Here is a 13,041-nt window from a genome sequence, read left to right as displayed (position 1 = left end):
CACCTGAAACATGTGAATTTTAATCATCAAAAGACTCCCTAAGTAAATGTACTATTCTTTGGTAGTATTATTGTTATTACCCCCTAATCAAACCACTAAAAGCTACAGTCACCCCCTATAAGATGTTATTATTTCATTCACATTTAATACTTGAAGGACCTAATCAAATAGGGATCTATTTACAGACCTCCTTCCTGACCTAAGTAAAGCTTTTTATTTTTTTAATTTGTTTCCATGTTCTCTACCACCCTGTAAAGATAGAGATAAGCCACTACATGGATATAATCCAACCTAAACCTCTTCCCCTTAAGGACATTTTAAGGTCTCCTACTGTAGGCAGCCCGGTAGTAAATAGTATAAGTTAGGCGCATGCATTTAGAAATGATTCTATTATCAAGGCAGACAATTTCTTCACCCTACACCAATGCAACATTTCGTAATCAAAAGCATTTGGATTCCGCCTGATTTCTATCATTAAATCTCTAAAGCACAAGGAAGAGTCCAAAGGGTGTAATGTGACTCTCATAATAAGTCCTCACAATCTTTGAGATAGCAAATAAAGATTAGCAAAATTGTCTCTGCATAGTTTTGTATATACTATAAATGTGTAAATGAGTAAAATGAGTGAAAAGAGATGCAGGCAGCTTGACAAAGTATCTAACTAATCGCAAAACAATCCACTTGGCTTTGTTTAATAGCAAAACAATTCACTTGGCTGTGCCACAAACTCTGGCCTGGACGAGACACTCAAATTCTTTTAATCTCCTATGTGACAAACGAATTTTTGTATTTTGAGGAGGAAAAATAGAGCTGAACTAGATGCTCTCTAGAGTTTCTTTGGGCTCAAACGTTATGAAAGCTCCTGGAAAATGTCTTTTAGACATTTTCTCTATCTTTTCATCCCAGGTTGTGAAATGAAATCCCACTGTCAAATCATTTCCAGACATCTGGAAAATTTAATCCATTGCCAGTGTAAGATACCAAGGCAGTTAACAATTAAGCTGTTATTAGTGAATCATGTGTTCTAGGAGGCCACTTGCTGGGCTCTATTATTTTAGTGTCACAACCATGACCTGTAAGTAATACAGGCATTTGAGAAACTCATTAACTTTTAGAAACCTGAGGTACAGTTTACTGTATCAGACAAATCTACTAGAGAAATCGCAATAGGAACACACGTGTTCCTACACATATAAAGCCCCACTAGTGTGAGGAATATATGAAAGGATAAGACACATCATTCTTCAAAATACTCCCTATTGAAGAACTTTGTAAATGGCACACTGAAGTGAAAAAGGCCATTCACACTTATAACCTAACAGATTTTCCATGATAATAATATACTTATCTGGTCCACATACATAACACACGCACATGCCAGATGTGTATGTATCTGAGTGTGACACCTAACTGTCACAGCTAAAGCAATAATTGTAAATAAAGAGCACATTTTCAAAAGAATCATTACAAAAAGCCCAAAGAGGAAAAAAGAACAGGAAAGCCCACAAAGTAGGTCAAGCCAGTGTCAAACTAGAAATCATGGCAAATCAGAAAACATTTTGGGTAATAACCTTATATGAGGCTCGAAAAACCACACAAAAGATGCTTTTAAAGTAAAACAAGGTACGGTAGCCCCCCCTTTATCCATAGAGTATACGTTCCAAGACCTCCAGTGAGTGCTTGAAATCTTGAATAGTACTGAACATTATACATACCATGTTCTTTCCTATACATCCATACCTATGATGAAGTTTAACTTCATAAATTAGGCACAGTAGATTAACAATAACTAATATAAAATAGATCATAATATACTGTAATAGAAATTATGTGAATGTGGTTTCTCTCTCTCTCAATATCTTATTGTGCTCTACTCACCCTTCTTGTGATGACACGAGATGATAAAATGCCTACTACGTGATCAGATGAAGTGAGGTGAATGACGTAGGCACTGTGACATAGAGTTAGGCTACTGTTGACCTTCTGATGATACATCAGAAGGAGGATCATCTGCTCCAAGCGATGCTGGATCATGGAGGCATTACGATGGCAATGGCTGGATGTCAGGAGCAGACCATGTGGATGGCTGGGTATTCTGGGCAGGACAGAGCTAGGCTATGTGAGATTTCATCAAGCTTCGCTACTCAAAATGATGTGCAATTTAAAACTTATGAATTGCTTATTTATGGAATTTTAATATTTTCAGACCGTGGGTGACCGAGGATAACTGAAGCTGCAGATAAGGGGGGACTACCATAGTGAAACTAACAGGCATAAGGACCCATGCTATTTGACTAAGCATACAATAGTATTCTGTACTTATATAGTTCAAGGTGCTGCAACTCAAGAAAAATGTACAGGCATGGAAGGAAAGAAAAAGGCAATCAGAAGATTCCTTATCATTGGTTCCTTCTTCAACCTGAAGAAGGGAGATAGCATTCGAACAAAAACCCAAAGGAGCAAGCAGAAGGGCAGTACCCTGGTTGGGAAAAGATGATGATTTGAGGGAGTACGGCTGATCTGCCTGACATTATGAATGGCTCAGTTAAAGTAGAGACAGACTTGCTTCCAGGTCTCTTGGAAGCTGCTTCTGAAGTTTGATTTTAGTTACCTTTAGGAAAGGGATAATGCATCACACAGTGACTCTGGCAGAGACTATCTGGGATTCAAAGTGGTCTTAAGTAAATTCACAAATGGCTGAGACATGCTGAGACTAACCCCTATCCTTCACAGCTGGCGTCAGAGAGAAGGCCTGAGCTCACTCCCACAGCCTCTACCAGCGGCATCTAGGGTTTATGGGCCAAAGATCTGGCAAGTTCTATTTCTTCATGTTACATGAAATACATCAAAGTATTATTTATTAAATATGCTTCTAATGGAGGTGTTAAAGAAGTCTACAGGCTGTATATTCCAATCCCCTTATTTCTCCATGAGAAAATTCTGCCTAGTGATTATGCTTACCTGATACCTATAGGAGAAAAACTAGATTTACTCTTCATCAAGGCCCTGGCAGATTTTTTCTTAAATGTAGTGACCAGAGTTAGGGATGAACAATTTAACAGGTGTTGTGAGTGGCTACTCTAAGAATTTTAAGAGTAGAAATGGTTGCAATAGCAAAAATCATAGAACAGGCCCTACACTTCTGGTAAATGCCATTAGATGTTGAGATTAAATCCAGAGTCAACCTGAGGTTAGAAAATCCCCTACAACAACCGATACGTAATATGCCTCCTGTCAGTTTGAGATACCTAATAAAAAAACAAACTAGGGTGGAGAACAGAACACAAGGGTATGTGCTGACAGCTCAGCCAGCAAAAAGAATTCAGGTTTGACTCAGAGTAGAAGGGTTTTAAGACATCATTAATTCCATCTTTGAAATGAAATCACAGTGGGGCATGATTTCTTTAAACAGTTATATCTGCTTACTAACTTAAAATTAGTTAGCTTCCTAGGCTAATGGAAGTTACTACCTCATTTTCAATGTTGGACATAAACTTTCTAGCGGTCAGGACTGCTAAAAGAAGAACCACTGTTCATGTCATCCTACTTATTTGAGTTCACGGGACCTAACCTAGATGCAGACAACTGTGTTTGTGCTTTCTGGGGAAGACAGAAGGATCTCTGTGTTTAATTAAAAGCAAAATCACTGACACTCATTAAAACGAACTATCTAACTACATTCTCTGTTATACTACAGTTATAACTTAATCAAAAATCTACTTTCCAGGGGCTTCCCTGGTGGCGCAGTGATTGAGAGTCCGCCTGCCGATGCAGGGAACACGGGTTCGTGCCCCGGTCCGGGAGGATCCCACATGCCGCGGAGCAGCTGGGCCCGTGAGCCGTGGCCGCTGAGCCTGCGCGTCCAGAGCCTGTGCTCCGCAACGGGAGAGGCCACAACAGTGAGAGGCCCGTGTACCGCAAAAAAAAAAAAAAAAAAAAAATCTACTTTCCAGTCTACTGACCATATGGCAGAGTGGCCTCTCGGGGTTACCGAAATGCTCCTCTGATGTAGGAATGCATTCCAGGGGAGTGAGGCACCCACAGATAAAGGGACCTTGGGAGGCTCTGTGTCTTAACCACTTTTTAGAATAGCGTTTGTTACCCAACAATGCCCAACTCTATCTCTTCAAAACTCAAAGCCGACAAATTGACATTTATATTTAGAAAAGATTCCCAAGGAGCTCAGCAAACCTTACTTCTGGTAGTGGGCTGGCCGGTCTGGTGAGGATGCCTCCTACATAAACAACATTAGGCAGAGTGGGTCTCGGAAACTCCAGCGCTACATCTGTACACAGCATCCACAGGCTGGACCCATGGACCAAGTCATACATGGACTTCTCCGGCAGCAGGTTGTACTTCTGCATTATCCTCTCATATTTGGGAAGAACCAGAAAGCTGACCCCTAATCTGGAAATGAGGTAAACGCCGGTGTTTTTCATCCTTTGCAGCAGGTTCATGTGGTCTGTGAGGAGTGAGTTAAACTCCGGGACGTAAGCTAATGGGGCAGGAGCACCCACTTCAGCAGGATACCAAAGGCCAGTTGAAAATACAGCATATTTAACCCCTAAAAGATGAGCTATCACAAATCCACACATGTCATTAGGGTCCACCAGCAGCAGGTCAAACTTTTCCTTTTTTAGACCCTGAATCAGGGCATGGTTGCCAACCATCATATCACAGTTCTTGGAATACTGATCCAGTATGTCAAACAGTTCGATTGCTGTCAATCTCCCAGAGAAAATATTCCGCATTTTGGACTGCAGGAAAGCATCCGAGGTGGTACTGTTAAAGATCCCTGGGTAGCGCTGGAGGCTGTAATGATTAGATGGCGTGATGTCTCTGCCTTCAGAGAGGAGGAACACCGTGTGGTGCCCACTCTCGTGCAAGGCAGAGGCTAGTGTCTTGAAAATGTACATATGGCTTTCGAACATAATTGGCGGCACGATGATGATTTTGGCGGCCTTCGCTATCCCAACAGCACTCCACAGGAGCATGAAATACAGAGTGTAAGACTTCATAGCTGAAATGACAACCAGAAAACTACTGAAAACAGAATGCAACCCTTACCATTCAAAACAACCAAAAAGACACTTTTTCGAAGTATTTGATGATCCAGTACTTTGCCTAAAGATCACTTTTAAAAATTATCCCAATGTTTGTTCTAGTTGCCTCTTTATTTTTGAAAGGTATTTTTCAAAGTATAGAATTGACAGCAAAACTGGCATAAACTGAAATACATTTAATTTAAATATATATATTTAAAATGTGTCCGTTTTGGAACACACAATTGCATCAATAATGGAGAACTAATTTTTTTTTAATTTGAAATGAAACCTATAAGACTGAATGACAAAAGATCTCTCTTTGAATAATAGCTATGAGGTATCTATGAAACATTTGTTTATCTTTTAATTGAACATCAATGTTAATCCCAGGAAGAAGAGCCAAGACTTCTTATTTCCAGGTATATCAGCATGTATGTCTCTTTTTAAATCATTTTATCACAGCAGTAACATTCCCAGTTATGACGAAAGCATACCTAAGAAAGATTATGTTTTAGAAAATAATTATTTCAAGTAGTAATTCGATAGAAAATACATTTTTCCACAGGAAAAAATGACCTTGAATGTGACTTTCTCCTTTATCTAAATACCCTTAAGTATCCTGGCAGACTCTGTTTATGTAATTTACATCAATTTGCTGATTCATTTCAGGGCATTATCTAGAAGAGAAACTTTTAATAGGAAAGTTCAAGAAAGTTAACTGGATCTCAGTAAATGTTTGTGAAAGAAGTGACTGATGAGTGACTATGTCCTTGACTACACTTCCTGTGTTGTACCTGTAACTCAGGTGCAAAGGGCAAGTCAGATGATGGCCGTATCCTTGATGGCTAATGCTTCTTCTATGCTTTTGTGTTAATAGAGTATATACAATAGTTAGAATCATCCTCTATCATTTTTTAGAAATAATACCTATGGGGGCCATAGAGTGTGCAAACTCCCCCTACCTATCCAAAATAATTTTTTCTTAGACTCTAAATTAGCCTCCAAATAGGGAAAGATCTGAACAATAGTCACCCATGAGAATTGGACACTTTTACTTCAAGGAACAACTCAAAATAGATTTATATGCAATCACCAAATCACTATCTATTTTTACTCATTATCATATATTAATCATCCTACTTGTACAAATTCCCACCACGTAAATGCAGTTTAAACAACTATACCTTCTCAACATTCAAACACTGCAAGCAACCTAAAAAAAAAAAAAGAAGAAGAAATCAATAGCAGGCAATGATAGATTCTTCCAATACCAAGATTAAACTATAAATATTTCCAGGTGCTTTTTCCCTCTCTCATTACAAGGAAATATTCAAACCATTTCTAAATGATACTACATCATTAAGAGTAAACAGAAGTAATATGCTTTATAAACATATAAAAGTCTATGCTAAATGTTGCTTGAATTAACGTGAGGGCTTTAAAGAAATAAATTTGGAGAAAACACTGTTTATGTAGCAATAAAGTAAGTTTATTCTATAATTACAAGGTCACTGAAGGAAGAAAATTAAGTAACCAATCTTGGAGAAAACTTTCCAGGTCTTGATTCTCCTGTGTTGTCTCTCCAACATGTCTCTCTGGTGTAGCCTCCTTCCCATGCCAAGAAGGAAAAATTAGGAATTTTAAGTAGACATGTTATTAATTTTAGGAGTGAGATTTATATAGAAACAGCTATTACAGCAGAACTGTCCACTGCTGTGATTAATAGTGCCTGTTACTACACGCATGTCCAAGAAGACACACAGGGTGATGGACCAATGGTAGGCAACTGCTCTGCTGACTGTGTTTTGCATTTAGCTGAGCAGACTCAGTTCCTTCAGCTGCAGTTAAAACTATTACTTTATCATAAATCACTAAGAAACAAAACAAAAATAGTAGGGAAACAAATCCTTTTACCATGTTTCTTATTTTTTTTCCTTTTTCATTTTATTTTAGTACCTACTGCAAAGTAAAAAGAAATCGTACACAATGATGATTTAATGCACAATTGCTTATATTCTAGAACAGCAGTATCTAATAGAACGATCTGTGATGATGAAAATGTTCTATCTCCTTACTGTCCAATATGGTAGCCTCTAGGAAGCAGCTAAAATGTGATTAGTGTGACTGAGGAACTGATTTTAAATTACTACTAGTGGCTACTGTACCAAAATAAGGTTAGAAAAAGTACATAGATTCTGTACATAAAAATTCTAAAAGTAACTATTCAGAAATACCAATATTCATGTGATAAAATATGTTCTACAAATAATGTCTACTAGGTCTGCATATGTCTTCATGAAAAAAGACTGATCACCAACAAAGAAGCATCATTTGCACAAGCGTGTTATTCGCTGTTCAAATACAAAGTTCATTATGAAGGATGACAACAGGACTTTAATCGCAGAACTATCTCTTTCATGGATAACAGAATGACTAACGCAACTACCAACAAATGGTGAGATTCTTGCTAGTCCAGAAGTATCAGAATGTGTCTACTGATAAGCTGGACTTCATTAATATTAAAATTTCTCCTCTGAGAAAGATAAGGTCAAGAGAATGAGAAGATAAGCAATAGACTGGGAGAATTATTTTCAAAAGACATATTTGAAAAAAGGACTGTTATCCAAGATACGTAAGGAAGGAACTCTTAAAACTGAACAATAAGAAAACAAGCAACCTGACTTAAAAAGGGGCCAAAGACCTTAATAGACACCTCACCAAAGAAAATACAGATGGCAAATAAACATAAGAGAAGATGTTCCATATCATATGTCGTTAGGAAAATGCAAATGAAAACAATAATGAGAAACCACTACACATCTATTAAAATGGCCAAAATCCACTGACAACACCAAATACTGGAGAGGATATGGAGCAACAGGAACTTTCATACGTTGCTGGTGGGGATGCAAAACAGTCTTTGGAAGACAAATTGGCGGTTTCTTACAAAACTAAACATACTCTTACCGTATGATCCAGCAGTTGTGCTCCTTGGTATTTACACAAAGGAGATGAAAACAGATGTCTGCACAAAAACCTACACAGGAACGTTTATAACAGCTTTATTTACAATTGCCAGAACTTGGGAGTAACCAAGTACACCACCTTAGGTTAAGTGAATAAATAAACTGTGGTTCACCTATATAATGGAATATTATTCAACACTAAAAAGAAATAAGCTATCAAGCCATGAAAAGGCAGGGAGGAAATTAAAATGTATATTTATTAAATGAAAGAAGCCAATCTGAAAAGGCTACATACTGTATGATTCCAATTACATAACCTTCTGGCAAAGGCAAATCTCTGTGGAGATTTAGGCAATCTCTAAAGAGACTGGTGGTTGCCAAGGGCTGCAAGGGAGGGAGGGATGAACACGTGGAGCACAGAGGGTTTTTAGGGTAGTGAAACTGTTCTGTAAGATGTTACAATGGTGGATACATGTCATTATACATTTACCCAAACCCACAGACTATACAACACCAAGAATGAACCCTGTAAAGTATGGACTTCGGGAGATAACGATGGGGCAACATTCACTGATCAAAACAAATGTACCTGTGGTGCAAGATGTTGATAGCGGAGGGAGGTGTGCATGTGCAGGGGGAGGGAGGATATGGAAACTCTATGTATTTTCTGCTCAATTTTGCTGTGAACTTAGAACTGCTCTAAAAAGTAAAGTTTACTGGTTTAAGAAAAAATTTTAAAGCAACCTAACCTAAAAAAAATAATGAAAAGAAAATAAACTAGATGATAAAAAAAGGATGTGGATGTATTAAATGCACTATAAACAAAATTAAATGAAAACTGATATCCTAGAAAAACAGCCTGTGATATACATAATAGACATTTAACTTCTATAAGCATTTTCATGAAGCCATTATTTAGGGCAGGAGAAGATTGTTACTAATTGCAAACATTTAGAGATATGTTAGATTCCCAACAATTGGAGACTGGTTAAATAAACTGTCGTTCATGCATACAATGCAGCCCCAAAACAACCCTGTAAAAGAACATTTAGTGGCACGGAAAGATGTTCAAGATTAGGTTACTAAACATGCTTATAGTATGTAGCACTCTGTAAAAGATGTATATGTATATATACATAGGAATGCTAAACACCAAAGGGCAGTGGTGTTTTCTGGATAGTATGAATTATAAGGGATTTTAATTTACTTTTTCTATGTTGGACACATGTTACTCTTCTCTTAATAAAAATAATGATAAGTATTTTTTAAAAATAATATGTGATGAAAAAGATCTCATTCACAGTAACAATAAAGTTCATAAAATACCTTTAAAATTAATTTAAAAGGATATATATTTTTTGGCTATACTAAGTATGGCAAGCCTTTCCCTGAAGGTATACATGGAAATAATACTAAGTGTATAGAAATACTATATTATTTTAATGGAATACGATATTCTAAAAAAGCCAATCCTTCCCATATTATAAATGGACTGAATAAACTCCTCTCAAAATTCCACTGGATGGCTTTGTTTTGTTTGGAATTTGACCAAACTATAGCCATGTTTCTTGGTTAGAACAGGCAAGGAGAGAGAATACACTTTTGAAAAAGAAACAGTAATGACTTGGAACAGAAAGGTAAATATTAAAATACATTTTGTAATTAAAACACTCTATGTATATGTGTGGTGCATATATACAATGGAATACTAGTCAGCCATAAAAAAGAATGAAATAGTGCCATTTGCAGAAACACGGATGCAACTAGAGATCATCACACTAAGTGAAGTAAATCAAAAAGAGAAAGACAAATACCATATGATATCACTTATATGTGGAATCTAAAATATGACACAAATGAACCTATTTATAAAACAGAAACAAATTCACAGACATAGAGAACAGACTTGCAGCTGCCAAGGAGGGGGACTGGGAGAGGGATGGAGTGGGAGGTTGGAGTTAGCAGATGTCAGCTATTATATATGGAATGGATAAACAACAAGGACCTACTGTATAGCACAGAGAACTATATTCAATATTCTGAGATAAACCATAATGGAAAAGAATATGAAAAAGGATGTGCATATATATATATATAGAAAGAGAGAGAGAGAACTAAATCACTTTGCTGTACAGAAGAAATTAACACATTGTAGATCAACTATACTTCAATAAAAAAATACAATAAAAACACTACGGAACTAGCCCAAGAATCCTAATTCAAATCAATGGATCAAAGTAGGTAGCCTGTAAGAATTTCTTGAATATGAACATAATATGAGATGAAGGAAATACCACAAGTAAACGAAGAAAGAACAACTCACTCAATATGAAGTGTTAAAAACTGGCTTTATATTTGCAAAACAAAATCACTAAATTTTTTACCTTAGAGTTTCCCCAAAGTAAATCAGACAGAATAATGTCAAAAATTTTTTTTCTAATAAAGCTGTTAAGAGTGTTGAGCTTTAAATGATCTCTGGAAAGAGAAAGATAATTCTGAGCATAAAGCAAAGGAAAAAAATCACTATTATTCGATTCTATTACATAATCATTAAATATTTTTAGAATGTTTAAAACATCTGGTGCAAAGGTTTCCAGTCCAGGAGGGCTAACCGAACCCAAGTGTTTCTACTCCTTTCCTCCCAAAGCTCCTTTGGAATTATAGTAAAGAATATAAAAGGGAATAAATACCTAATACCCCTGAGAATTGACAGAGGAGGTGAGGTATGGGCAAAACTACAGTCATCAGTGGAATGGAGTTGTGACACCGTTTGTGTCAAAAATTTGACAAATAGCTTACTGAGAGAAAAGAATGCAGGGAGTCATGGCCCAGAACACACAGAGGGAAAGGCTGCAGCAGGGATGAAAACTGCTTCCAGAATGGCTGAGAGCTTGAGAGGACACTGGAAGAGCAAGAGCAGGGGGGACGAGCAAGAAATGAAGGAGAGGGACTTCCCTCGTGGCACAGTGGTTAAGAATCTGCCTGCTAATGCAAGGGACACAGGTTCGAGCCCTGGTCTGGGAAGATCCCACATGCCGCGGAGCAACTAGGCCTGTGAGCCACAACTACTGAGCCTGCGTCTGGAGCCTGTGCTCCGCAACAGGAGAGGCCACGACAGTGAGAGGCCCGCGCACCGCGATGAAGAGTGGACCCCGCTCGCTGCAACTAGAGAAAGCCCTCGCGCAGAAATGAAGACCCAACACAGTCAAAAATAGAAATTAATTAATTAATTAAAAGAAGGCTCAACATTAAAAAAAAAAAAAAAGAAAGAGATGAAGGGGAGGCGCTCTCTAAAGAGGAACTGATCCAGTTTCCCATCCATCACATCTCCCCTTCACTCCCACAGAGGCAAAGCAGGGGCTGCTGCATTTACCCCCAAAAGTAAAAATGAAGACCAGTTCTCTAGAAAAAGTGGATAACCTGCCTAAAGAGCAGTGAGAGCTGATAACTCGGGCTAAAACCCTCCTAATGTTGGCGTATGGGAGGTGGCAGATGACTCCTTGTCCGTGCGCCCAACAGGTGGCACTGGGCACGCCACCCCTCCACACGCAGTCTGAACTCAACCTCCCAGTTAGTCCAAGGAGCTTAAAACTTGCTGAATGATTGAACAAATGAACAAACGAGATTTCTTCTTTCATGAAATCAGCAAGGATGTCATTTTTAATGATAAGGCTCAGTCCTTGCAAAGGCATAGCACAGTCTTACGCAGTTGGTGAAAATGTAAATCGGCACAAGTGTTCTGAAAAACAACTGGCACATTATTTTACATTTATGAAGCTATCCCGAATCAGAATTACCAACATGTATGTATGAAGACATTCCCTGCATTCACTTCCAACAGCAAACAGGCAGAAACTACTAAGAATCCAGCAGTAAAGGATTGATCAAAGTATGGTATGTCTTACAATGGAAAACCACAGAACCATAAAAAACCATGATTTGTAAAAGAGTTTTAATTTGAGAAAATGCCTATAACATAATAAGAAAGCAAGAAAACAAAATTTTACATACATATACTCGATATATGCATACATAAAATGATTATAATGACAACAAAGTAAATATCAAACTGTTATCAATAGTAAATTTGGATTGTCAGATTGAGTAATATTGTTTTATTTTCCTATTTATATATTTCCAGATTTCTGAAGTTTTCTACCAAAAATATATAATATTTATGACACATTCCTTCAACTTACATGCCCCTTGAGCATACCTTACGCTCACTCTCCCTTCAGAGTGGAGTGTCGGAAAACATCAGTCTTTGTTTGCTGGGCCCTACTTACTCTCCAAATGATTACAGCCTGCCATTGGCTGCCCCACAGCTCTGCCTGCACACTCATTGCCGAGGGCACTAAATACCTCCTAACTTTCACACAAATGCCCTTTTTTTCCCAGCACTTATCTGATTGGACTTCTCTCCCACCCTAAATACTACTGATCCTCTACCTGCTCCAAATTCTCTCTTGGCTTCTGAGATGCTACTGCTACTTGACAGTACCTCACTGCCAGAATACTGAAGAAAATCCACAATGCAAAGACTCTAAACAAATTTCATTTTGCACATCAGTCTGCCCTTTCTTCTTTACATAAAAATGATTCTTAGGCCTGCATTCAAGACAAGAAACAATGCTAAGTTTAATAAGTGTGCTCACCCCTCAACCATATGGAAGCCATTCAACATTTAAGAGTGAATTAATTGGGGCAAAACAACACGGATATCGGGGTGTACCTAAATGTTGCATGTGCAAAACACTCATTTGCAAAAGTGATCCCTCCAAGGTCCCCCCAAATTGTTGTAAACCCTTAAGAGCACCAGAAAAAAATCAGATTAGCTATATATTGTTCCTGCTCCTAAGCAACAATGGTTCACATACACTAACATTTAACACAGGAACACCCCAGCATACCATTGAGATTTTTAAAGATGACAAATAGACTTCATGAATCCATATTGCTCCCATTTTCGCAAACATCAGAGCCTAACACCATACTAGACCTCTGGCAACCTTACTATTTCCATCTACTTA

General features: G+C 37.8%; 1 protein-coding gene across 1 annotated transcript in view; it reads right to left on the bottom strand.

Annotated features, from left to right (window-relative positions):
• The window catches only part of UGT8 (UDP glycosyltransferase 8), an 88,120-nt gene that overhangs the window by 56,911 nt on the left and 18,168 nt on the right, over positions 1–13,041 (bottom strand). Inside the window, exons 2-3 of the mRNA XM_081234097.1 lie at positions 6,230–6,258; positions 4,197–5,020 (exon numbers count right to left, since the gene is read on the bottom strand). Of these exons, the coding sequence (XP_081090223.1) occupies positions 4,197–5,018 (822 nt within the window). The 5' untranslated portion in view covers positions 5,019–5,020; positions 6,230–6,258. The remainder of the gene's footprint in view (positions 1–4,196; positions 5,021–6,229; positions 6,259–13,041) is intronic.

The sequence above is a fragment of the Mesoplodon bidens genome, assembly GCF_964165515.1.
Source record: "Mesoplodon bidens genome assembly, chromosome: 1".
Lineage (NCBI taxonomy): Eukaryota > Metazoa > Chordata > Mammalia > Artiodactyla > Ziphiidae > Mesoplodon > Mesoplodon bidens.
This window is presented reverse-complemented; position numbering and strand designations above follow the sequence as displayed.